This window comes from Schistocerca cancellata, chromosome 1 (assembly GCF_023864275.1).
Source record: "Schistocerca cancellata isolate TAMUIC-IGC-003103 chromosome 1, iqSchCanc2.1, whole genome shotgun sequence".
Taxonomy (NCBI): Eukaryota; Metazoa; Arthropoda; class Insecta; order Orthoptera; family Acrididae; genus Schistocerca; species Schistocerca cancellata.
In genome coordinates, this window is record NC_064626.1 from 1122456906 (window position 1) to 1122481214 (window position 24309).

General features: G+C 48.6%; 1 protein-coding gene across 7 annotated transcripts in view; it reads right to left on the reverse strand.

The window, feature by feature from the left end:
- LOC126092418 (sorbin and SH3 domain-containing protein 1) overlaps positions 1-24309 on the reverse strand; it is a 1056812-nt gene that overhangs the window by 573678 nt on the left and 458825 nt on the right. The window contains exon 1 of one of the 7 annotated variants that reach the window (XM_049908056.1): positions 3052-3282. The exons of the other annotated variants lie outside the window; for them this stretch is intronic. Within the exon in view, the coding sequence (XP_049764013.1) occupies positions 3052-3265 (214 nt within the window). The 5' untranslated portion in view covers positions 3266-3282. Of the gene's footprint in view, positions 1-3051; positions 3283-24309 lie in introns of those variants that run through there. 7 annotated transcript variants of the gene reach the window in all.

The window sequence follows — 24309 nt, forward strand, 5'->3', positions numbered from 1 at the left end:
AACCCGCCAATAGCGTTTTACCATCCATCAGACCTTACAACGAAGACAATCCTATTATTATTCAACTTATTTCCAGTGTCCCGTGCAATAATTTTACAGAAGTTTCCCTGTTCGGGGAAGAAATCTTTTGTAATGTACGCGGCACATCAGACAGCATGTTTGCGTTTCGGTAGAGCTAACGTTCATCCTCAGTACACCATATTCTGGTATTGATTTCTTTGTTGTATCTACTCTTAGAATCGCGTGAGAAAGCGTAATAAATACTTTTTCTACCCTGGAGAACATGAACATGGTCTCACACTATTTGAAACGTCACTGTCTATGAATTAACGACATTTTATGTTAAAAGGCCATAGTTATATGTACTTTACTTACATCAACTGCACCTCGTGTGACAGCTTTCATTACTCAGTTATGGATTTGAACTAAAGATTTGTGAACAAAATTCCCACAGATATCTATTACTGAAAAGAAGTCGACACCAATTTAGGCTTTTGGCTCAACACTCCAAAGTTTATTACGAAAAGCGACGTACATTCTACGTAGCTTCGAAATAAAAGCTGAAAGTCGTGACGATTTTTATATCAGGAGCCTCTGTGTGTAATTTAATTCAAATTCGTGACCAACAGCTGCCATCTTTTCATTGTGGGTACATTTTTCTAAGTCGATTATTATTTCAAGGTTCTCTAATAATTTCTTTGGGTGGCAAAGTTAACAACCTGTTTACCTGATGACGTGTTAACAGTTATTTCAGGAGTGTCTTTAGGATAGTACCATAAATGCCAATAAAATTGTGCTACTACAGTATCATTGGATGTCCATATGGGATATTCACGATACTTCGGCAAAGGTACTTACAGCATCAAATAATTGCTTATATCGTGTATAGCTAACCTCTTAGCTTGTCTCGGTATACGAGGAGAATATAATTGATTTTGGAAGCAAACATATTTACGCTATGAGATATGGATCCAATAGCACGAAGAATTAATGAAGTAAAACATGAGACACAGATTACAACTTCAGTATTGTCCGGAGCACAAAATAGTTGCAATTGTTAGGAATGAGCAACAACAAATCAACAGATTATTGTTTTTTGTGTTTTATTGTCAATTTAGCTGCACAATGTATATACGAACAGATTTGGATGGACTTCCCGGGGTCATGAAGTAATCGGAACCACTGTAGGAATTCCGTATCAGTATTTGCAAGTGTATTTAATTAGCAAGAGTGCCGTATCTTCCTTCTCTACAGTTTTTGCTTAGAAACTCTAGTCTCTAACCAAGCGACAAACAGTAACTGGACACGAGGAAAGTTCGTTTAAATGCTTTATCTCTGATATCTTTAAGAACAGAGTTTTTATTTGTAGTACACTTGCCCTTTACAATTACCCATACTAAAATATGTCTGTTCCTCTTGAAACACATTGGCTGTCATGTAATATTCTCCAATTTCCAGTTTACTCTCGTATCTTTCAGTAGGCCTACGAATAATTAGTTTTTCTTTATCTTACAATCTACTTAGCAAGTCATTGCGCCGCAGTCGTCTAAATCTGTTTATCTTTGCAAAATAAAACACCTAAGCCGTATACATAACGTAGACATAATAATTATAATTTGAGGATTTTGGATTTAAAATTTGCCCCAACATCGAGAGAGTGTGTTTTCTAAACAGTGCGGCTCTCGTAAACAAAGTAGAAATAAATTTTCTAACGGAAAATTTTTTCCGGCAACGCTGTTTTTATTCAGGCATTTTTGGAATGGCAAGTTCAGACATCCTTGCGCCTCCAAAAGGCCATCAAAACATAACCACAATATCACTTCAAACGTAGTTCATTCAAAGCAGTAGAATGCAAAAAAATGGTTCAAATGGTTCTGAGCACTATGGGACTCAACTGCTGAGGTCATTAGTCCCCTAGAACTTAGAACTAGTTAAACCTAACTAACCTAAGGACATCACACACATCCATGCCCGAGGCAGGATTCGAACCTGCGACCGTAGCGGTCTCGCGGTTCCAGACTGCAGCGCCTAGAACCGCACGGCCACTTCGGCCGGTTAGTAGAATGCAGTTCATTTGATGTTCAATTCAACGGAAAAATAGCCACAGTTGCAAATTTCACTTTTATTTTCTTCATGGCTAATTTCTGGTCGGGACTCATTTCCAAATCATCCTACAGGAAAGAAAACTGAAATTACCAAACACTTGTATTGTATACGTTTGTAATTTTGGTTTTCTGTCGTGTTGGATAATTTGAAAATGGGTTCCCGACCCGAGACTCGACATCAAGTAAATCAAAGAAAAGTTTTCACTTCAGCTATTTATCGTTGAATTGATTAAGGCAAGTGACTGCCCCACAATTACTCCGACATCCAGGAAGTTAGTATATTTGATATTATTACATCGTGGTCATGGTTTGGTGGCCTCCTGGTGAAGTTATAATCGAATAATTGTGATATGTTTTCTTCTAAAGGTTGTTGAAGAAAACACTCCTGTATGAAAATTTATTACGTGTAATAAATTCATCGTAGCTGAGAGCTTTTGCTAGTGAGGTATACGCTGGTGACAACATGACGCCTGAACGGTCGACTTCTATTACAGGTCCTATAAATTTAATCAACGTGGTTTTGCGTGGACTAGGCTGTCTCTCTTCCAAGAATTCCCGTTTAACTTCTCCGAGCATTTCTGCTACACTGGGCTACACAGTAGTCTTACGAGACTAGTAGTGCGTCCCTGAAGTCGTTTTATGGCTTTTGTCATGCTTACATTATAGGTCCTGCAAATGCACTAACGTCTTTTGTGTGATTACCTTGATGCACTGCTCTCATGAACGCTTACAGTCCGCCATTTCCCTTCCGTGGTATGGATTTCACGTGACCTTTTCATTTCATATCGCTTCTATTAAAGATGAATGGATGCGCCGGACTATTCAAGAACGTAAAAAGCCAGGAAAATTTTGGGTGGCATGTTACACTGGGAATCTCCCACCTGACAATAAAAGTTAGCTCGTGTAGCAATTTGCAAAATTCGCGGCAGTCGTGTTGGGGACTCACCGGGCCGGCCGATGACGCGGTATTCTTCTTCCGAGTCCTCAGAGTCGGGGTACGGCTGCTGCGCCAGTTCGATGAACTCCTGCAGGTGTTTGGGCAGCTCGCGGCCGCCGCCCACGCCGTCCCCACCGCCCCCGCGGTCGCCGCCGGCCTCACCCTCCTCCTGGTCCAGCTCCGGCAGACCGAGCTTCTGCTGGCGCTGGCGCACGCGGCCCATGAACTCCGCCTCCAGGCGCGGAGGCGGCGGCGGGGGCGGAGGGCGCGCCGCCTCCGCCGCCCCCGACACGCGCAGCACGCAGCGGCGTCGGCGCTCGGCGCGCTCGGCCAGCTGGCGCTCGTACTCGCGGAACATCTGGTCGCGGAAGCGCTCGCTGGAGGCGGGCGGGGGCGGCGGCGGTGGCTGGCGCTCCGCCCCCGGGAGGCGCAGTGGCGGCGCGCCGGCCTCCGCCTCCGCGCGCTCCACGGCGATGTCGCCGCGCTTAGAAATGCGGTACCGGGAAGCCTCGAACTTGCGCACCGTCTGCGTGCCTTCCTGTTTCACCACCTCCTGGCGACGTTCTCTCCAGAACTCTTCGTCGTCACAGATCTCGCGCAGCTTCTGCAGTTCTTCGTACTGCCTTATAAGATCCGCTTCTTGCTCCATGAGCTGCCGTTCCTCGCGCTCTAGGTCAGCCATCTCAGCGTCTCGCTGCTCCTTCTTCTCATCTCTTTGCCTTTCGTCAACCTCTCCATTCCGCCCTGTCTTCGCCATTCCTTCTGATTTCTCTTCACTTTTCTTTTCATCCCTTTCCACCCTTACATTCTCTTTCCCTTCATATTTCTTCTTGTCACTAGCAACGTCTTCGTCTTTCACCAACAATCGCTTCAACTCCGAGTACTCAATCTCCTTCACACCATCTCCTCCCTCAGCGTCTTTCGATTCTGCACATTTCTTCTCATCCACAACTACCGTCTGCTTCACCAACTTCTGCTTAAGCTCCTTGTACTGCAGTTCCTTCACGATCTCCAGCTCCTCCTTATCTTTCTTCCCCTGCGTCAACTCCTGGTACTGCACCTTCTTCTTGCCATCCGTTTCCTCCTGGTCCCTCTGCTTCTCCCTCTCGAGAACCTTCTGCACCTGTGTCCGCTCTTCCAGCAGCTGAGTCTCGAATTGCTTCTTGAGTTTCTCGAACTCCTCCTCGGACTTGGGCTGTTTCTCTTGCTGCCCTACGTCCTCTCCAGAAGAGCGACTCTTCTCTTTCTGCTGCAGTTGCTTCTCGATGTACCTCTGCTCTTGCAGCTGCTGGTTCTCGAACTGCTTCTTGAGCTGTCGGAATGGCACGTCCTTGAGTTTCTCGTCCTGTTTCTTGGGCTGCTCGCTCTTGAGCTGTTCCAGCTGCTTGAGGAACTGCCTGCGCTCCTCCGCCTGCTGGCTCTCGAACTGCTTCTTGAGCTCCTGGATCTGCTGGTCGGTCTTGACGTCCATTTGAGACAGACGTAGTCGCTGAGAGGGCAGAGGAGGTCGCGACTGCTGGAGCTGTTGCTGGAAGGACAGCCGCTTCTGCAATTCTTTTCTGGCGCTAGGTTCCAGTGACTTTTGGAATAACTGCTGTTGCTGCTGTATGGGTATTTGAGGATGGGGCGAGTATCTGCTCGGAAGAGAGTATCTCCTCTCCAGAATCTCATGGCGGAGACGCTGGTACTCCTTTTCGGTGCTGTCCTGGCCAGCCTCCAAGGAGTTGACGCGGTAGATGCGGCGCTGTTCGTGGGTAGTGGTCTCTGATTTGGAATCGATATTGGTGCTGGTGTCCTTGGAGGTGAGAAGCACGTCCGGAACGGAGCTGGTGGGCGGCTGTTGAGACTGGTCCTTCTCCCTCTTGGCGGGAGCGGCGCCCGGCTGCGCCTGCGCCTTCTCGTCATAGCCGTACCAAGATGGCGGCCGGTGCTTGTTGCGCGCCGAGTCGCAGCAGCCGCCGCACGAGGTGGTGGCGCGGGCGCCGTCCTCCGTCCCCGGGGGCGGCGGCCTCTTGCTCCGGTCCTGCGGCGGCGGGGAGGGCGTCGCCGCCTGCTGCTGCGGCGGCTGATCCTGCTGGGGCGGCGCCATGGGCGAATGCGCCCTGCCTTCGCGGACGAATTTCAACATGCGCGTGCCTGCGGCCGGCCGGCTTGTGCGCTCCTCGGCTCGGAGCAGTGCCAGCAGCCGGCTGCCGCCCCCCACCCCGCGGCCGCTGTCCGACGCCGCCGCCGCCGACGACGTCGGCGGTATTTTTGCGCCGAGGGCCGGCGGGCAGGAGCGGTCCCGCCGCGGCGCGGGGCTGGCCTGCGGCGACAGCGGCGCGCTCCGCGCCTGCGGGGGCGTCGGGGGCGGCGCCGGCGCCTGCCCCGTCTCTTCCGCCACCACGCTGGGCTGCCTGAAATGGAACGGCTCCGATGCTGCTCTGTCCACAATCCTCTGCTGCCAGAACTGGTGGCCAGTGGAGAACATCGTCGCCTTGTTAGAGCTAACATCACACGAACTACGCTCTGGGGCCGAGTCCGTGTCCAGTGATCTGGTGGACGGCGAAGGTGTCGAGCGTTCACTTGTGTCCAATAGTCGATAATACCCTGGCAACGAAGATCTGCGCTCGTCGACCACATCCTTCCCTCGCTGGCGACCCAGAGAGGGTTCTCCGTAACTGCGCCTCTCGAGAAACTTTCGATGAAGGTCCAGCAAGGTGTCAGCGTCCGGAGTCGACCTCCCTCCATCGTACAGGGAGCGACCCTGCGACGGCGAGAGGCACAGTAGCAAATTGGGGTCCACTCTGGACGGTAGCGCGGTCCAGCCTTCGGCGTCGGGTGGTGTGGGAGGCGGCGGTGGTGGTGTCGGCGCTGGCGTCGAGGGCGTAGGCGAGAAGGCGATGGGGGGCGGGGGCGGCGTCGGCGCCGGAGTAGAGGCAGTCGAGGGCGCTTCCCAGAGGCGCATCTGGCGCAAGACCGACGCGCCGCCCGGCCGCGACAGCAGGACGCTGCAAGACAGCTCGAGGAGGGACTTGGGCTGCAGCATCGGTTGGGGCGTCACGATCTCGCAAGAGGACGGACGAGACCCAGCGCCTGGGTTGTAGACGGCTGTCGCGTCGCTACTGGCAGACGAGCCTTGCCGCGAGTGGGCGGCTGTCACAGTGGGGGTCCTGTCTGCGTCAGAGTCCTCCTCCAACAGGGTCTCCAGGGGCCTGTTCGGCGGCTGTCCATAGCGAACCGGATCCACACCCAACTCTTGCATCATGGACGCAACCATTGCCTCCATCTCCCGTCTCTCGTTCGATGTTAGCCGATCTGGTGTTGATGTGACCCTAGTTTGTTCAGCTGCATAATCATAACCATCGTAATTTCTGTCTATTTCTCCAGGTAACCTTCTTTCAGTAGAATCAGAGTCTTCCCCACCGAATGTCCTTGATTTGGCAGCATCAGCTCTCGCTGACACTTCTTCGCTGCCAGCAACAGGGACAGCCACACTCCCTTCATCAGTTCTTCCGCTTCTTCTTTCTTGCATTCTGTCCAGTTCACCATCTGCATCACCGAACACGTCGTCATCCAAAGTTTCTTCCTCCTGTTGATCTTTTTCAGGCACAGAGCCCTTCTCCAGCTTCCTGATGGCTTCCTCCTCCTCTCCAGCCGTGTCCTCACCATCCGCATCCTCCCCTTCGCTGCTGTTGGACAGAAAGACTCTCTCCGCCGCCGGTTGCCATTCGTCTTCGACCGGCAACTCGACACGTCCTTCCACTGCTGCCGTCTCCTCTGCGTCACTCTCAGTCACCTCAGATATCTCTATCGACGGCGGAGACGAGTAACCGCCGGCATTCAGAAACCTCGCCATATTTGCGGACCTCCGAACACCTTCGGCTCTGCTGGCGGAGCTGGCGACCTCCACTTCCTCCACTTTACACTTGACGACATACGTCTCCTTCACGCGACACACGCTGGCCGCCACAGAACTGCTGATCTCGTGCATGTGCGCCTCGTACCGGTGCTCTGTCGTCTTAGGAAGGTCTGCTCTGGGGCAGTCTGTCGCAACTGGGGGCGGCGCGCTGGTGTCAGAGGGTCTAGAAGCGCTCGGTTCTGGCTCGCCAACTCGCGACTTGGGTATGAAAGATTCTCTGACGGTGAAGACGCCGCAGTCGATGGCTTGTTGTCCGACGTCTTTGGTGACGACGAAGACGCGCTGGGCAGTCGGGTCGGACACGGCGCGGTGAAGGTCGCGTCGTCTCGACGCGTGGACGGCCGCTTCACCCGCCCCCACCGCCCCCGCCTCCTCCGCGGCCGGTTCCTCCGGGATTACGCCCAGCGGCCGCAGCGATGGCGGCGAACTCGCTAGGCGCCGCCTTCGACTTCGACGTCCCTCTCGCGGCGCTCTGTCCGCACCGCCGTCTCTCCGTGGGGGCGGCGAGTCCTTGTCGAATTCGCTAGCCGTCTCCCAGACGTCTTCGTCCGTCACGATCTGCACGATGACCGCCCTGCGCTCTTTCAGCGCCCTGCCTGCCGCCGGCGCATCTTCCACGGCCTCCTGCGACGCCTCCACTTCTTCGTTCTCGGCCTCCACTTGCGCGGCGGGTTCCATCGCCGCCTCCCGGTCTCTGTCAGTCACTGACGGCTCCTCCGCCTCCCACTCGCCCGGGCACCGCGCGCCGGGGTTCTGGGATCGCTGTCCGCCCGCCGTTGCGTCACGGCATTCGCCGAAATGCTGACTCTGTGCCGGTCGCGGCTGCGTCTCTGCCTCCGATTCTATTCCTGGCGCGCGGCCGGACGACTGCGCCGTCTGCCTGCTCTCGCGCGCGGCGCCGCTGCCGCCGCGGGTTTGTTCGCTGCTCCTCCGCGGAAGTTTTCCTTCGTCCTCCGACTCCACATGTTCCTCATCTTCCGCACATTCCACTCGTCTGTCGTCCTCAGACTCTCCAGCGCTGCACGCTTGCAGTTCTCCTCCCCCAGAGCCGCCGGCGGTCGCGTCGCGCCCCCCGTTAACGACACTGTGCTCGCCGTTTCGCGAGGCTGCTGCCGCGGCGCCCGCTGCAGCCACGCCCTCGGCCCCCAGACCTGCCCCCGCCCACGCACCGCCAGCGCCACCTCGCCGCCGGTCGCTGCACTCGGCCCCCTCCGCCTCCACCGACGGAGTGTCGATTAGCTCCCTCGCCGTGTCTTCCGAAGCCGTTGCTGCGCTGTCTCCTCCGCTATTTATAGTCTCCGACGTCACAACACTCTGTTGTAGTAAAGAGTGATCACCAGGTGTCCTCTCCTGGCATTCAGAACCACACTCAATTGGACTTTCCTTTTCAGCACAGCCCCCCGTGCTCTCAGACATAACGTCTCCGCGACTTTCCCTATCCGCAGCGGATATAACCACTTTCTCGCTGCACAGCTCACAACCTTCACCTCGAACACTCCTTCTATCCTTCCACTTACCACCCACATCATTTCCAATTACAACCACATCTTTGCAAGTTGCATTCGCACCCGCCTTCTCTTTCGCAACCACACCATTCCCTCTCCCAATCCATCTAGAGTAATCTAAATTTGCTACGCTTTCCGCCAGTAACGACTCGACGAAATCCTCAGCTACTGCACGAACAGCTTGTTCGTATGTTGTGCTCTCACTTCTATCTTCGTCGTCTGAAGTCAGCTCTCGATTTAGCACCACAATAGCCCCATCATCACGCCCTTCGCGGCTCACCGCTTCACCTTTCGACAAATCCAAAGCTGTAACATTGTCGTTGCTCTCCCTACGTTCCCCGTTTTCGAAGCGCCGCGCACATATCAATTCTTTACGCACTCGTGTCGTCTGACACACTACTTGCTTCACTTCGTCTCTCACAAATGTTTCTCCGTAAATATCGCTGCCTTGGCTTGTATTTCGTGAACAACCGACAGTTTCTAACTTATCTTCGAGACTTTCTACGTTGTCCGTAAATCTAACACGCCGCACTTCTGTTTCACTACTCGCATTATGAAATACTTGTTCTTCAGCTGTCGATATGGCTGAACAAACGTTCGAATTTTCCTTAAAGTTTTTGTCTACCTCTGCATTCTCTGATGCTGTTTCCTTTCGATCCGCACCTACTTGCAGCATGGACTCCCTTCCACCATCGTCCGCCGACATCGAAGCCAACATTTCTTCTCGACTGTCGGTGGTAATATTACATTCGTTCGTTTCAGTGACAAAAGTTTCTCTCTCAGTACCCACTGCAGTTATCTCCACCGTTTCGTTGTTCGTAATCGTCCTCAATCGAAGGCTATCGTCAGCAGCAACGCAGGTCTGCTCTCCTTTTGCTACTCCATCGCGTAGCATCTCACTCGTAGATTCCACCGATGAGGCAGCAACACTGTATTTGAGCGGAAGTTCCTCCATCCCTTGTCGTTCCCTCTCTAATCCCTCTCTTACTGTTCTGTTGTTTTCTAGACGTGCACGATCGTCTTCATCTGGAAGCTGAGTTTCGTTCGCAGGATCGGCACCAAAGACGTCTGACTGTCCACTAGTTTGATGGTTGACTCCACAGACAGGTGACGATTGCAAATTTGCAGCACACCTTGCTGTTTCTGACCGCAGAACAGCGTTAGCAAAAGCTGACGTTACTTCTCTTTTCTGCTCAGCACTTCCGTCTGTAGCACCTGCATGCGGCCCAGCCAATCCTGCTACGAGCAAATTTTCATCTCCTGTCACAGGAATCATCGGCACTGCGCTTTTCTCTCCTTCTGCGTCCACCTCGCCACTGTCTTTTACAGCCAGAGGAATAGTCACTGATTCATCATAGATAGCACCGTCGAGCTCCTCTGAATGCCCTACTGTCTGAAAGCTGCCACCAAAGGCTGAATTAGCTTGATGGTCCGACGTCTCTGTTTGCAGGTCTGTTTCATTACGGTCTGCCGTATCCAAAGTATCGTGAACTTGTACCGTTTCGCCTCTTCTCCGTTCCTCACTTCCCTCCTGTAGAGGAGTCGAATCCGTTTCAAATGAATCTCCCTTTTCTGCTGCAGGAGTCACAGACACTGCACTATTGTTCCCTTCCAAGAGCGGTTCAGTAGAATGTTTTACGGTTTCGGGTACATTCAGTGGTTCATCACTTACAGCAGAATCAAGCCCCTCTGATTGTGTCACAGTCTGGCGTCTACCACCAAACGATGAATTTACTTGACGATTCGAAGTTTCCGCTTGCAGGACTGCATCTTTCGTATCTTGGGCTGATACCGCGTCTTCTATTGCCTGTTCAACATTCGGCGACCGCTCCTCCACCAGACTTTGTCCTGGTGCAGCACTTTTGTCACCCGCCACTCCCCCTACACTGGAGCCTCTTACGGTCTCACTTGTCACAGTCGGAGCAGTGTACTGGCTTTTCTCGTGTCTTCGACTCGTCGACTCCCGCTGTTGGTCTCGTTGAGGTAGACTGGTAACAGGGCTGGCTTCTTTCGGACCAGTGACGGACTCGGGAAAAGTCTGGACGCTACGGGGAGGCTTGCTGGATTCCCGGTTTGGCGACAGCCTTTCCAGAATGCACTGTTGGTGGCTCTCTGCGGGTTGCCTTGGTGACTTTTCGCCACTTCTTTCGGCACTGTCGGCGTCAGAGGCACCGGAATTGGGATGGACGCGTTGGAGAACGCCACTGGCTCCTTCCTGCGGCGACAGCCTCCGTCGGTTCGTTGTCGTAGGCGGCGAGGTAGTGACTGCCACAGCCCCTTCGCTAGGCGCGTCGTTAGCTGAAGTGTTACCACGCTGTTGTGGAAGATCGGCTACAGACTCACCGGAAGCGGCGTCGGTGGCGTCCCTGGAGCGCTGCCCCCGGCGTCGGCGGCGCCTGCCCCCCTTGCTGCTGCTGCGGCCTCCAGCCGTCCCCTGCTGACTCCGGCCTCCGGCGGCTACTGGGCCAACGCGACCGACCGTCTGACAGCGCTCCGCCAGGGTCACAGGTGTTAGCAGCACCACACGCGGAACACTCGTTAGTACCTGCCGCCTCTGCCACTGCCGCCGCCCGCCACGCTAACGCAAAGCGGACGCCATTCCGACTCGCCTCGCTTCAACGACCGCATTCACAGATGCTTGTTACATAATTCGCCCTCTTTCCGATGCTCGCTTTTACCGCTTACGCTTCCAATTCAGGATGTTCTACGTGCCCCATCAAACGTGCAATTTCGCATTAGCAGCCATCACTATGTACAAAATTTCTCATGTTCCTCAGGGAAGCATTCTAGGTCCAATGTTATTTAGGTGGTGGTGGTGGTTAGTATTTAACGTCCCGTCGACAACGAGGTCATTAGAGACGGAGCGCAAGCTCGGGTTAGGGAAGGATTGGGAAGGAAATCGGCCGTGCCCTTTCAAAGGAACCATCCCGGCATTTGCCTGAAACGATTTAGGAAATCACGGAAAACCTAAATCAGGATGGCTGGAGACGGGATTGAACCGTCGTCCTCCCGAATGCGAGTCCAGTCCAGTGTTATTTATTTTGCTCTCTACTAATAATATCAAGACCTCGGCTGTAGACAACGATGAGGCACAGTAGATGAGAAACAGAGTAATTGCATGTAAAACATGGTAAGTGGTGAGCTTTGCTCATATTACGAGGGTGAGTCACTAAATAAGCTGCAAACTGGGACAGGAACATCAGAACCTAGTGTACCTGCCTGAAATTTATTTTCCTTTTTATCATACTCCACTTAAGCACCTACCCCACCGTTCGACAAGGCGTTAAAAGCCTGCAGAATAGAATTCTCTTGCCAGCATTCGCATCTAACGAGTAACCTCTCGCTATACACTGGGGTAACAAAAGTCTGGGATACCTCCTAATATCGTGTCGGACCTCCTCCTGTCGGGCGTAGTGAAGTAACGCGACGTGCTATGGATCGATTATGTCCCATAAATGTTCGATAGATCGCCTGTCATTCGCTCGAATTGTCCAGAATGTTCTTCAAAACAATCGCGAACAACTGGGGCCCGGTGGCAAAGCGCTTTGTCACCGACAAAAATTCCATCGTTAGTTGAGAACGTGAAGTCCATTAATGGCTGCAAATAGTCTCCAAGTAGCCAAACATAACCATTTCCAGTCAATGATCGGTTCAGTTGGACCGGAGGACAGAGTCCATTCCATGTAAAACAGCCCATACCGTTATGGAGCCATCACCAGCTTACATAGTGTCTTGTTGAGACAATTTGAGTCCATGGCTTCGGGGGATCTGCGCCAGGCTCGAACCCTACCGTCAGCTCCAACTAAAATCGTGACTAATCTGAGCAGTCGTCTGGGGTCCAACCGGTATGGTCACGAGACCAGAAGTGCCGCCGCAGACGATGTCGTGCTGTTCTCTAAGGCTCTCGCGTCCGTCGTCTATTGCCATAGCCTATTAACGCCAAATTTCGCCACACTGCTCTAACGTTCGTCATAAATCGCACATTGAATTCTGGGGTTGTTTCACGCAGTGTTCTTTTTCTGTTAGCACCGACAACTCTACGCAAAAGCCGCTGCTGTCCTTGTTAAGTGAAGGCCGTACGCTAGTGCGTTGCTTGTGTTTAGATTTAATGCCTAAATTTGGTATTTCTCAGCACACTCTTGACATTGTGGATCTCGGAATATTGAATTCCCTAACGGTTTCGGGAACGGAATGTCCCATGCGTCTAGCTCCAACTACCATTCTGGTACAAAGTCTGTTAATTCACTTTGTTCTCACTTCAGTGAATAACAAGTTTATTTTGTTCCTGAAACTGCTGCATCGCTCAAGAACGATGTGTCCTTGGAGCAGCGAAATACTAATTCCCCTAGACGGCGGAATAATGTGCCATCACTGGATATGCAGGGTATTACTATATCCAGATTGAACATAAATTCCATGAAATACAGCTCTAATCATATACGGAAAGAATACCGCTATGGACGTGCTCTTCGAACAGTCCCTGGCTCACAAAAGTCGCTTGTTCTATTCGGGTACACATTCAAAGCCCACCTGCCTTAATGGTCTGACTGGAGATCATTAACGATTGGCCGCAGAATACTACATATTGACTGCCTTCCACGTGACACGAGCTGTCTTCTCCTACGTACGTACAGGTGCTAAGTTTAAAAACGGAGTGGGTATTCTGGAGTTTGCGACCTATTTATTGACTCACCCTTGTAGTTGATAATTCCACGATAAATCTGGAGATACCAGCTTTACCTCTAATTTCAAATTCTCGGTAATGGCAATTTTGTCAGGTTTTCTCGCTAATGACAACTTTGTCAGGGTGTGCGCATGTAAACAGCGGTAAGTGCCATAAACATGACTGTCACTAGTAGTAACACGAACAGTTTTAGTGCCAGAAAAATGCTTTTCTGGGACTATTTGTACAAATCTGAGGAAGATGTTGATAACTGCGACTCATATTAAGATTCTGAATTTTTCCTGAACGCATATATGCTTCAGAAGTTGTTCTTAATCATGTAAATGGGAATATTTACTCAAGCAAGTGAAAAATGTTTAACTGTGTCGCTTACCAAAGTTTACGTGAGTTTACGTGACAGGGTAACGGCAGAAATGTTACGAGCGATACTTAACATTCTGTAGTAAGGTGTTTGCTAAGATTAATTTTATCTTGTGCTGAATATAAGATTAATTTTTCACCAAAGATTTTTATACAGCCGAGATAGCATTAATTAATATTTATAATTGACGGCTGGTTTCGACGATTGAAACTGTCCTCTTCTGAACCTCAAAAACATTTTTGAATGTAAATCGTGTTCCATCATGAGTTTATTACTCATGCCATGTCGTCAATATTGTGGAAGTTGTACGGTAAGTTACACAAGGACTTTATAAAAAATAAAACCATTTACAGATGAAAAACACCTTGTGCAGCGGACAGTGCTTTTCATCTGTATATGGTTTTATTTTTTATAAAGTCCTTGTGTAACGTGCTGCATGTTATTCTTCATAATAACCCCATAGCATGAGTTATAAAACTCATAATGGAACACGAGTTATAACAAAAAACATTTTTTAAAGATCAGAAGATGATAGTTACAGCTGTAGAAAGCGGTCGTTTATAATAAATATTGATTAATGTGAACTTGGCTATAAAAAGTTTTTCAAGTTAAATTTAGATCGTACTTTCCATTTTCTCAGTGTGAGAAATTTCAACTAATTTTTCAGATTGTTATAATTAAAGGCTGCAAAATTATTAATTCAAATCTTAGTGTCAAAATCTAAAATTTTTGCCTTTTTACATTGTTATTTTTGAGTGGTTTCGTAATAATATTTCATTAATTTGCACAGCAAGTAAAGAGTGGTAAATCAATGCTGAAAAACTCTGTTGGAATATGCTGTTCGTACGACAAGACAATGTGTACTGAGAGGAGTTTGAAGTTACATTACCCAGTGCGCGAAGAAAAAGGAAAAACGCGTATTTGCTTTGAAGTCTTCAATAGAGAGAATATACCATAAACATTTTTAACGTTTCCACAAATCAGTCATTTCAGTGTAAATTTAGGATACGTGGGAATCAAAAAAGTCTTTGGCATTAAATTTGTTATTTTTTTTCAATTGAATAACAGTTTTAGATCGTTCTGATCATCATCAGATTGATCTGTCTCCATAAACTTAGTAAACAAGAAAATAAAATTCATAACCATGATTGGCATCGTCAGACAATCGTGGCTACAACTTAGTGACATACTCCATATACGCTCAACCTAGAATTTTATTCATGTTGTTGTTGTGGTCTTCATTCCAAAGATTGGTTTGATGCAGTTTACCTTGCTAGCCTATGCAGGATTAGTCTCCTGTTAGTGTATTCAAGTCTTGGGCTCCCTCGAGAATTTTTACCCCTCACACTTTCCTTCATTACTAAATTGACTATCCGCTGGTGCCTGAGGATGGGACCTGCTCAACTGTTCCATCGTTTTCGCCAGGTTTTGCGATAAATTTGTTTGTTTCTAGTTACTTATTCGATCTATCCATCTGTTCTTCAGTTTTCTGCTCTAGCAGCAAATTTAAAAAGTTTCTGTTCTCTTCTTATCTGGAGTGTTTATAGTCCACGTTTCACTTCATAAAAAAGCTACACCCTAGATACATATCTCCAGAACATTTTAAACATTTAAATTTATTGTTGGTGAATATCGTATCTAGCAACTATATTTTAAATTAAACATTAATGTAATAGAAAATGTTAGTTAGCCATCTGAAGATGATCATGAACGCCGAAACCGGTTATATCATCGAAATATAGAATTTTGAAGTATTTGAGACTATTTGCGGTATTCCTCAACCTTCACTGACGGCTACGGAGTTCACGAGATCCAGCATGAATACAATAACACTTAAATTTACATTGGGTGTTAACAGAGTCCTCTTTTTCAGAAACGTTTATATTGCCAATTGGCAATCTGCATTTTATATTCTTTCTAGTTCGGCCATCGTCATCTACTTTGCTGCCCAGATAGCAAAAGCAGTCTATTACTTTTAGTGTCTCATTTGCTAATCTATTTGCCTCAGAATCGGCTCATTTTATTCGACCATATTCTATCACTCTTTTTACTTCTGTTGATGTTCATCTTATATCCTCTCGGCCTGCCCGGTTGGCCTTGCGGTCTAACGCACGGCTTTCCGGGTGGAAGGAGCGCCTGGTCGCCGGCACAAATCCACCCGGTGGATTTGTGTCGAGGTCCGGCGAGCCGGCCCGTCTGTGGATGCTTTTTAGGCAGCTTTCCATCAGCCTCGGCGAATGCGGGCTGGTTCCCCTTATTCCGCTTCAGCTACACTATGTCGGCCATTGTTGCGCAAACAAGTTCTCCACGTACGCGTACACCACCATTACTCTACCACGCAAAAATAGGGGTTACACTCGTCTGGTGTGAGACGTTCCCTGGAAGGGGGGGGGGGGTTCACCGGGGTCCGAACCGCACAATAACCCTGGGTTCGGTGTGGAGCGGCGGAGGGGTGAAGTGGACTGCGGTAGTCGTCGTGGGGGTTACGGACTACTGCGGCTGCGGTGGGGGGGGGGGGGGGGAGAGGGGGGGCGGAGCCTCTCCGTCGTTTCTAGGTGCCCGGTTAACATAGCATAAAATAACATATATCCTCTCGAGAAGAGAACTCTGTCCAGCTGATCTTCCAAGTCCTTGCCGTCTGTAAGTGAATTACATCACCGGCAGACCTCAAATTCTTTACTTCTTGTCGCTGGCCCGCTGTGGTCGAGCTGTTCTGGGCGTTTCGTTCCGGAACCACGCGGCTGCTACGGTCGCAGGTTCGAATTCTGCCTCTGGCATGGATGTGTTTGATGTCCTTATGCTAGTCAGGTTTAAGTAGTACTAAGTCTAGGGGACTGTTGAGCTCAGATGTTAAGTCCCATTGTGCTTAGAGTCATTTGAACCATTTTGATTTTACTTCTTGTCGCTGAACTTTAATTCCGTTTAAAAATGTCTCTTTAGTTTCCTTCATAGCTTGCTCAATGTACAAATTAAATAACATATGGAATAGGCTACTAATTTTTGGAATTTTGTTCATATGAGATAGATAGAAATGTAGAAGCAGATATGACCTTGTATGTCTTAAACTTGAGACAGAATGGTCGTTATCGAAACAGTGATCGAGCTTGCATATACACGCTTAATGATATTTTGTACCCTGGTGACGAACTTGCAGAACGAAACTGGTAGCACAATATAGAAATTCACTTGTCAGCTGTCGGTGTTTTTTGTTTTTTCCAAAATGACTCATCATGAATCACCTTGAAGAAAATGACTTATTGATACATAACCAACACGGATTCAGAAAATATCGTTCTTGCGCAACACAGCTAGCTCTTTATTCCCATTAAATAATGAGTGCTGTCGACAAGGGATCTCAGATCGATTCCATATTCCTAGATTTCCAGAAGGCTTTTGATACCGTTCCTCACAAGTGACTCTTAATCAAATTGCGTGCATATGGAGTATCGTCTCACATGTGTGATTGGATTCGTGATTTCCTCTCAGAGAGGTCACAGTTCGTAGTGATAGACGGTAAATCATCGAGTAGAACAGAAGTGATATCTAGCGTTCCGCAAGTTAGTGTCGTAGGCCCTCTGCTGTTCCTGATTTACATAAATGTTCTAGGTGATATCTGAGCAGCCCCCTTAGATTGTTTGCAGATGACGCTGTAATTTACCGTCAAGTAAAATCATCAGACGATCAATTCCAATTACAAAATGACCAAGAGAGAATTTCTGTATGGTGCGAAAAGTGGCAGTTGACACTAAACAAAGGAAAGTGCGAGGTCATTCACATGGGTACTAAAAGAAAACCGATAAATTTTGGGTATACGATAAATCGAAAAAATCTAAGGGCTGTCAATTCGACTAAATACCTAGGAATTACAGTTACGAGCAACTTAAATTGGAAAGACCACATAGATAATATTGTGAGGAAGGCGAAACAAAGACTGCGCTTTGTTGGCAGAACTCTTAGAAGATGCGACAAACCCACTAAAGAGACAGCCTACATTACACTTGTCCGTCCTCTGCTGAAATATTGCTGTGCTGTGTGGTATCCTTACCAGGTAAGATTGACGGAGGACATCGAAAAAGTGCAAAGAAGGGCACCTCGTTTCGTGTTATCGCGCAATAGGGGTGAGAGTGCCACTGATATGATACGCGAGTTGGGGTGGCAGTCACTGAAACAAAGGCGGTTTTCTTTGCGGCGAGATCTATTTACGAAATTTCAATCACCAACTTCTTCTTCCGAATGCGAAAATATTTTGTTGAGACCCACCAACGTAGGGTGAAATGATCATCACAATAAAATAAGAGAAATCAGAGCCACTGTTTTGCATATAATGTTAATGTTAAAATGTAGTACCACCATACTCTCAAAGATGCATTTACTGCATGTTCCGTCAAACGCCCCCATTTTCCTGCATTTATTTATTCTGTTTATCTTATTAATATTGCTTAAGTTCCATAGGTATTCTGTAGTTACATTGATAATACTTCCAATATTGTTTGCAAACATTGTAACTTCTTTGGTGACAATGATCAGTAAATATCTGAAGATGGCCTTGTAAGCCGAAAACCGGTTAACACAATAAAAGTAATATTGTAGAACAAAAGCAAACTGGTGCTTTTCATTTATTAATATGTTCGAGTTATTAACGTTTTTACGTTTTCGTGCCGAAGCTTGGCTCCTCGTCATTCAAAATGTCTAGCAGGGTGAGGTCGGCGATCGAGCGGTCAAGGCACTAAACTACCAGACTGCTGATCTGTGTGCGATTCTTCGCAGTCGCTTTTGTTTTTTCATTGGATTTTATTTGGTGTCTCTGATAATATTCAGATAATCAGAAATCTTGTCTTTACCTTTTATTAAAGAAAAACTTCAGAAGGTGTGATTATTAAGCAAAATAAGTATATACACTAGGGTGAGAAAAGTCGTGGCATTCCCCCTAATATCGTGCAGGACCTCCTTTTGCCCGCCGTAGTGCAGCAATTCGACATCACATAGACTCCACAAGTCGTTGGAAGTCCTCTGCATAAATAATTAGCCATGCTCTCTCTACAGCCGTCCATATTGCGAAAATGTTGTCAGTGCGGGATTTGGTTATGTCCCATAAATGGTCGATAGGTGCTCAAGTCATTCGCTCAAACTGTCCAGAACGTTCTTCAATCAAATCGCGATTGTGGCTCGGTGACATGGCGCATTGTCATCCATAAAACTTCCGTCGTTATTTGGCAAAATGAAGTCCATGAACGGCTAAAAATGGCCTCCAAGTAGCCGAACATCACAATTTCCTGTCAGTGGTCTGTTCAGTTGGACCAGGGGACCCAGTCCATTCCGTGAAGATACAACCCACTTCACTATGTAGCCACCACCAGATTACACGGTGCCTTGTTGACAACTTGGGTCCATGGATTTGTGGGGTCTGCGCCACACTCTAACCCTAGCATCAGCTAACTGAAATCGTGACTCAAGTGACCAGGCCACGGTTTTCCACTCGTCTAGTGTTGAACCGATATGGTCACGAGCCCAGGAGAGGCGCTGCAGGCGATGTCGTGGTGTTAGCAAAGGCACCCGCACCGTTCGTCTGCTGCCTTAGCCCATTAACGCCCTGCGGCTTTTCGTGAATGATGCTATAGTACATAGAGAAGTTGCAGCATTAGAAAATTGTAGCGAAATGCAGGAAGATCGTCTGTTTGTGAACGTTCTTTCACTTAGTGTGGTGAAACCCATCACAGAAACAGGCAAAATACAAATATTTCTTGCGACATCTGCGCCGCAGGAACGAAAGCTCGCCACACTGGAATGTTTTCCGGTACATCGATCGTTGAAAACGTATCTGGTTCACATTGCTAAAAACAGATCTATCAGATATCAATTTGGATACGTTCCAAGCGTATAAAAGCGTATGTTGGAAGATAGGCGTGGACAAGTGGTTATGGACCGACGCATGAATTTTAATAGCATCCGCCGTATCTTGTAATTCTCTGCTCTGCTGCCATGTGACATGATTTTGAAGTCGCGAAATATTTTACCTGCCGGAAAAAGTAAATGTCACACCGTTGACGAAAAGACGTAAATTTGGGCTTTATCATTTTCACGGTGCAGGTCGATTGAGCGTCTTCATATGCGGAAGTCCTATCGCAGCGGGGCGCTTCAGTCCGAAACCGCACGACTGCTACGGTCGCAGGTTCGAGTCCTGCCGCGGGCATGGGTGCGTGTGATGTACTTAGGTTAGCTAGGTTTAAGTAGTTCTACGTTCTAGGGGACTGATGACCTCAGATGTTAAGTCCCATAGTGCTTAGAGCCATTTGAACCATTTTTAACTTTTACTCAGCTGTGATGTGGCTCAGAAGTGAGCGTGATATTGACCATTAAAATCAGAGCACTCTCCTAGTGATGTAAGAAATTTGACAGACAACATAATTGACTTCAGACACGTATTGCAACAATATCCGCTTGACAATTCGTTCTACTCCACAGAAAACGTGCCGAATCTGCTATTTTTCAAATAATTAATGTAAAGATAAAATATTTAGGGGGTTATCATTGCAAGATCACAGGTTAATGTAACAGCTAGATAAGCCATTGCAAATAAGAAATCTGATACGTTAATAACCGGTGTAGGCGCCAGAATGGTGAATGCAAGCATGCAAACGAACGTGCATTTTGTTGACAGGTGGCGGGTGTAAATTTGTGAGATGGAGTTTCACGCCTGTTGCATTTGATCGGCACATACCGGGACGGTTATGCTAGTCGAGAGTGATGCTGGAGTTGTCGTCCGATGATGTCCCATATGTGATCGACTGGAGACAGATCTGGTGATCGAGCAAGGCAACGCAACATGTCGACGCTCTGCAGAGTACATTGGGTTACGCCAGCGGCATCTGGGCGAGGGTTGTCTTCTTGGAAACGCCTCCTGAAATGCTGTTCATGAATTGCAGCACAACAGGTCGAATTACCAGACTGACGTACACATGTGCAGTCAGGATGCGTGGGATAACCACTGCTGTCATAAGATATCGCTCCCCAAACCATCACCCTAGCTGCAGGTCCAGCATGTCTAACACGCAGCAGGTTGCTTGCAGGCTCTTAACTGGCTTCCTCCTAAGCAACTCACGACCGTCACTGACATCAAGATCACAACAGACCTCCACCCTGCCCTCCAACGAGCTCTCGCTTGACACAACTGAAGTCACAACTGGCAGTAGTTTGGGGTCAGTGGAATGCACGCAATAGGGCGCCCAGCTGGGAGCTGTCCTTGAAGTAACAGATTTGTAACAGTTCCTTCTGTCACTGCGATGACAACTCCAGTTCAAATTCCTGCTGAAGATGCAATACGATGCGCTAGAGCCAAACGCCGAACACGATAGTCTTCTTTCTCAGTAATGCCACGTGGCAGTCCAGAGCCCAGTCTTCTTGCGACCGTACAGTCTCGTGACCACCTCTGCCAGCAGCCATGTGGAGTGGCTACATTCCTGCCAAGACTTTCTGCAATATCGCAGAAGGAACATCCAACTTCTCGTAGCCATATTAAACAATCTCTTTCAAACGGATTGAGATGTTGATAATGGCGTTGTCGCCTTAAAGGTATTCTTGACTGAAATCAGCTCACCACGTCCAATCACAAAGGTAACTAACGCTCACGACCGTTACAGCGTGTGTTTAAAGCAAACCTGATTTGCACCCTTATAGTGGCGCTACTAGCGCCACTCTTACGCGACTGGCGCGACATTTGAACACACATCAGCTTTCAGATGTAGAAACACATCTACCACCTTCATTTTATGTCTCACAACTCGTTCTGCCAGAAAAAAATTGTACAACTGGAAAGACGACGTCGAATTTGATCCGTTGACGGCATTTGCCACCTGGGGGACAGTAGATCGTCGGCCAACAGATAGCCTGACGACATTGTTACTGGAGCGCAGTCTGTGCCTACCCCTTAATACAGAATGTTGACATCCGCATTCCTTGCCCTCGCTCCTACCCTCCAACGGTCCCAACACCTTCTCCATAATCACTTTGATCTTTTTGCCGCATGCTGTAACCAGTGGCTTCTGAAAATCAATCCTTCCAAGACCCAAGAAATCATCGTCGGTCGTACCACTTTCTCCTTCCGGCTCCTTGATTTCTCCCTTACTATCTGCTCCCGTCCTGTCCGCCTCTCCCCCAACGTCACCTACCTTGGCCTCACCATTGACCGTGACCTCACCTGGATCCGTCATCTCCACTTTATCCAACTGAAAGCCGACAACCGCTTCCAACTCCTCAAACTCCTCTCTGGCCAGACAAGAGGGCTGAACCCCTCTACCATCCTCCATACCTACAAATCCTTAATCTGTCCCATCCTCTGTTATGCCAGTCCTTCCTGGATATCCGCCCTCCGCTCCCCCCCCCCCCCAAATTCTATAAGTCCCTCCAGATCCTCCAGCGCCATGCACTCTGTCTCGCCTTCCCTATACACCTCCCGTCCCCCATGCGGATCCTCTATGACCTGATTCCTTTCCCCCTATTTGCTCCTATTCCTCGAACATATCCACGTCCTCTACACTTCCCACTGCCTTGATCCCCCTCATCCCCTGGTTGCGCCCTCCTCTCCAACCCACGCCCTCTGCAACGCCTTCACCATTGTGTCCCCCCTACCCTTCACCTCTGCACCTTTATCTCCTTTCCCAAGGTGGCTTCCGACGACTCCCCCTCCAGGATGATGAACTCTCTCCCTCCATTTATCCCTCCTATCAACTCTGATCCTCACCTCCCCCTCCCTTCCTCAGTCCTTTTCCTGGGCTTCCTCTTACCCCCTTCCATCCTGTTTTTTCCCCACCTCCCCTCTCTCTGCCTCCCTTCTCTCCCCCCGAGTCCTTTTTCGTCTCTCCTCCACTGCCTTTCCCACTCCTTCTCGCATCAGCCCAACCCCTCCTTCTCTATGTCCCCTCCCTCCATCGGCTCCCCCCTTTTTTTTCCTCTCCTCTCCCCTTTTCCCCCTCATCGGTCCGGGGTCTTCTCCCCCCCCCCATCAGCCGCCGTGTCGCCTGTATAGTGCTGTTTTAAGTGAGTGTTCAGTGTTGTGCATCCCCTGTCATTGTTGCGAACAGCCACCATACTGTCGCTCGTTGTCGTTTTTATCTCGTGCGAACAGAAACCAGGCCGTCGCTTGTTTTTTTTTTTTTTTTAATTGTGCCTGTCTACTTATTGTGTGTCTTCATCTGCATCGTCACCGCAGTGTTTTTATATTTTAAATTCCACAACTTTCCACCATTTTACAGTTTTTTATAATGTCGCCGTTTTATCGCCTTATTTCTTGTTTTTTTTATATTCTCATTATGTTTTTTAACTTTTCTGTAGGCTGTAGAGCAGCATATTACGCTGCTGCCAGCCCGCCCCCCCTCCCCCCCCTTCCCAGAGAAAAATGTTGACTTCCAGATGACTCAGCAAAATGTGAAACAAACAGGTAGCAATGCCACGGAGACGCACTCATGCTTCCTACAGGGACCTGAGCGAGTTTGAAACGGGTCAAACTGTGGCTTTCTGAGTGGCGGGATGGTCTTTTCGGAGAACTGCCACAGAAATGCACGCGGTGATGCGTCCGATGTCCAACGATTCTGGTATCACTGTTCACGCGAATATTCTTACACCGCTAGAGAAGGTTCTGGACGTCCTCGCAGCACAGACGCCCGCCGCGATCGTCGCGTTGTGAGGGCAACAGTGGCAGACCGTCAAACTACCACAGGACAGATATGAGAGTGTGAGAGTCCAAATGTGTCAACATGAACTGTTGCGAATCAGTTATTAGCAGTGTGACTACGGATAAGCACGCCGTCTCCCATTCACGGGATAGCATTGGCCTGCTCGGCTTGACTGGTGCCGTCACATGATTACTGGGAAGATGGAATGCCATGCCGTGGTCTTCAACAATGAAAGCAGATTTTTCCTGCAGCCAGGCAACTGTCGTTTGGGTGTACGACATTCAACTGGTGAACGCTGTGTCGTGTGCTGCACTCGTCCAACTTACACTGCCCCCCCCCTCCACTCCCCCCCTCCCCAAGGCCTTATGTTCTGGGGGCACAATGTTGTTGGACACGTTCGCTTGTGGTCGGTCCCAAAGTTATGTGTAAAACTGTGTTTCGTAAAGAAAAGTATTTCTTTTGTGGGTGACACGCCGTCAGTCATTCTTAATGAAATGTTTACTTTATTTAAATTATATTCCGTGTAATTACAATTTCTAGTAGTATCTATAGACACTTTGGTTCGTCTCTGGGCAAAGGCAGATCATGTATTATTTTTATTTATTTATTTCTTTTTCAAATCTAAGTAAGTTTCTATAGTAGTTTGTTTTTCCATGAGTAGAGCTGTTTATCTTTATGAAGTATAGACGGCCGACGTTTCTGTTTCGGCTTTGACAAGTAAGCAGCAACGGGGAGAGTTGAAATGTACAACTGCCTGACGTAACTGTAGTTGTTTCCACAAAAACCTGGAAACGTACCTACATCTAAAATAGTTTTCCTAATCCCCATCGATTCCGCAAAAGCTAGCATAAGCTGTAGTCTCGTATACAAAAATCATAGCTGACTCTGTATCTGTGTACTATAGGAAATGAGGTTTTATCTCAGCAGCGTAGGCCTGTCTTGCTGCGTGCAACAACGGAGCCTGGCGTGAGACTTCTGCTCGGCGGTGGTCACACCGTAATAGCCGACTCTGGTCGGATTACTAAACTTCTCGGATTCTTTTGCGAAAGCTTTCAACGTCATATTAGCAGGCGCTGTATCACTGTAATTGTCTTCCCAAGAAGTACTAAATGCAGTTATGAAAAGTATACGGTATCATAAAAAAATAC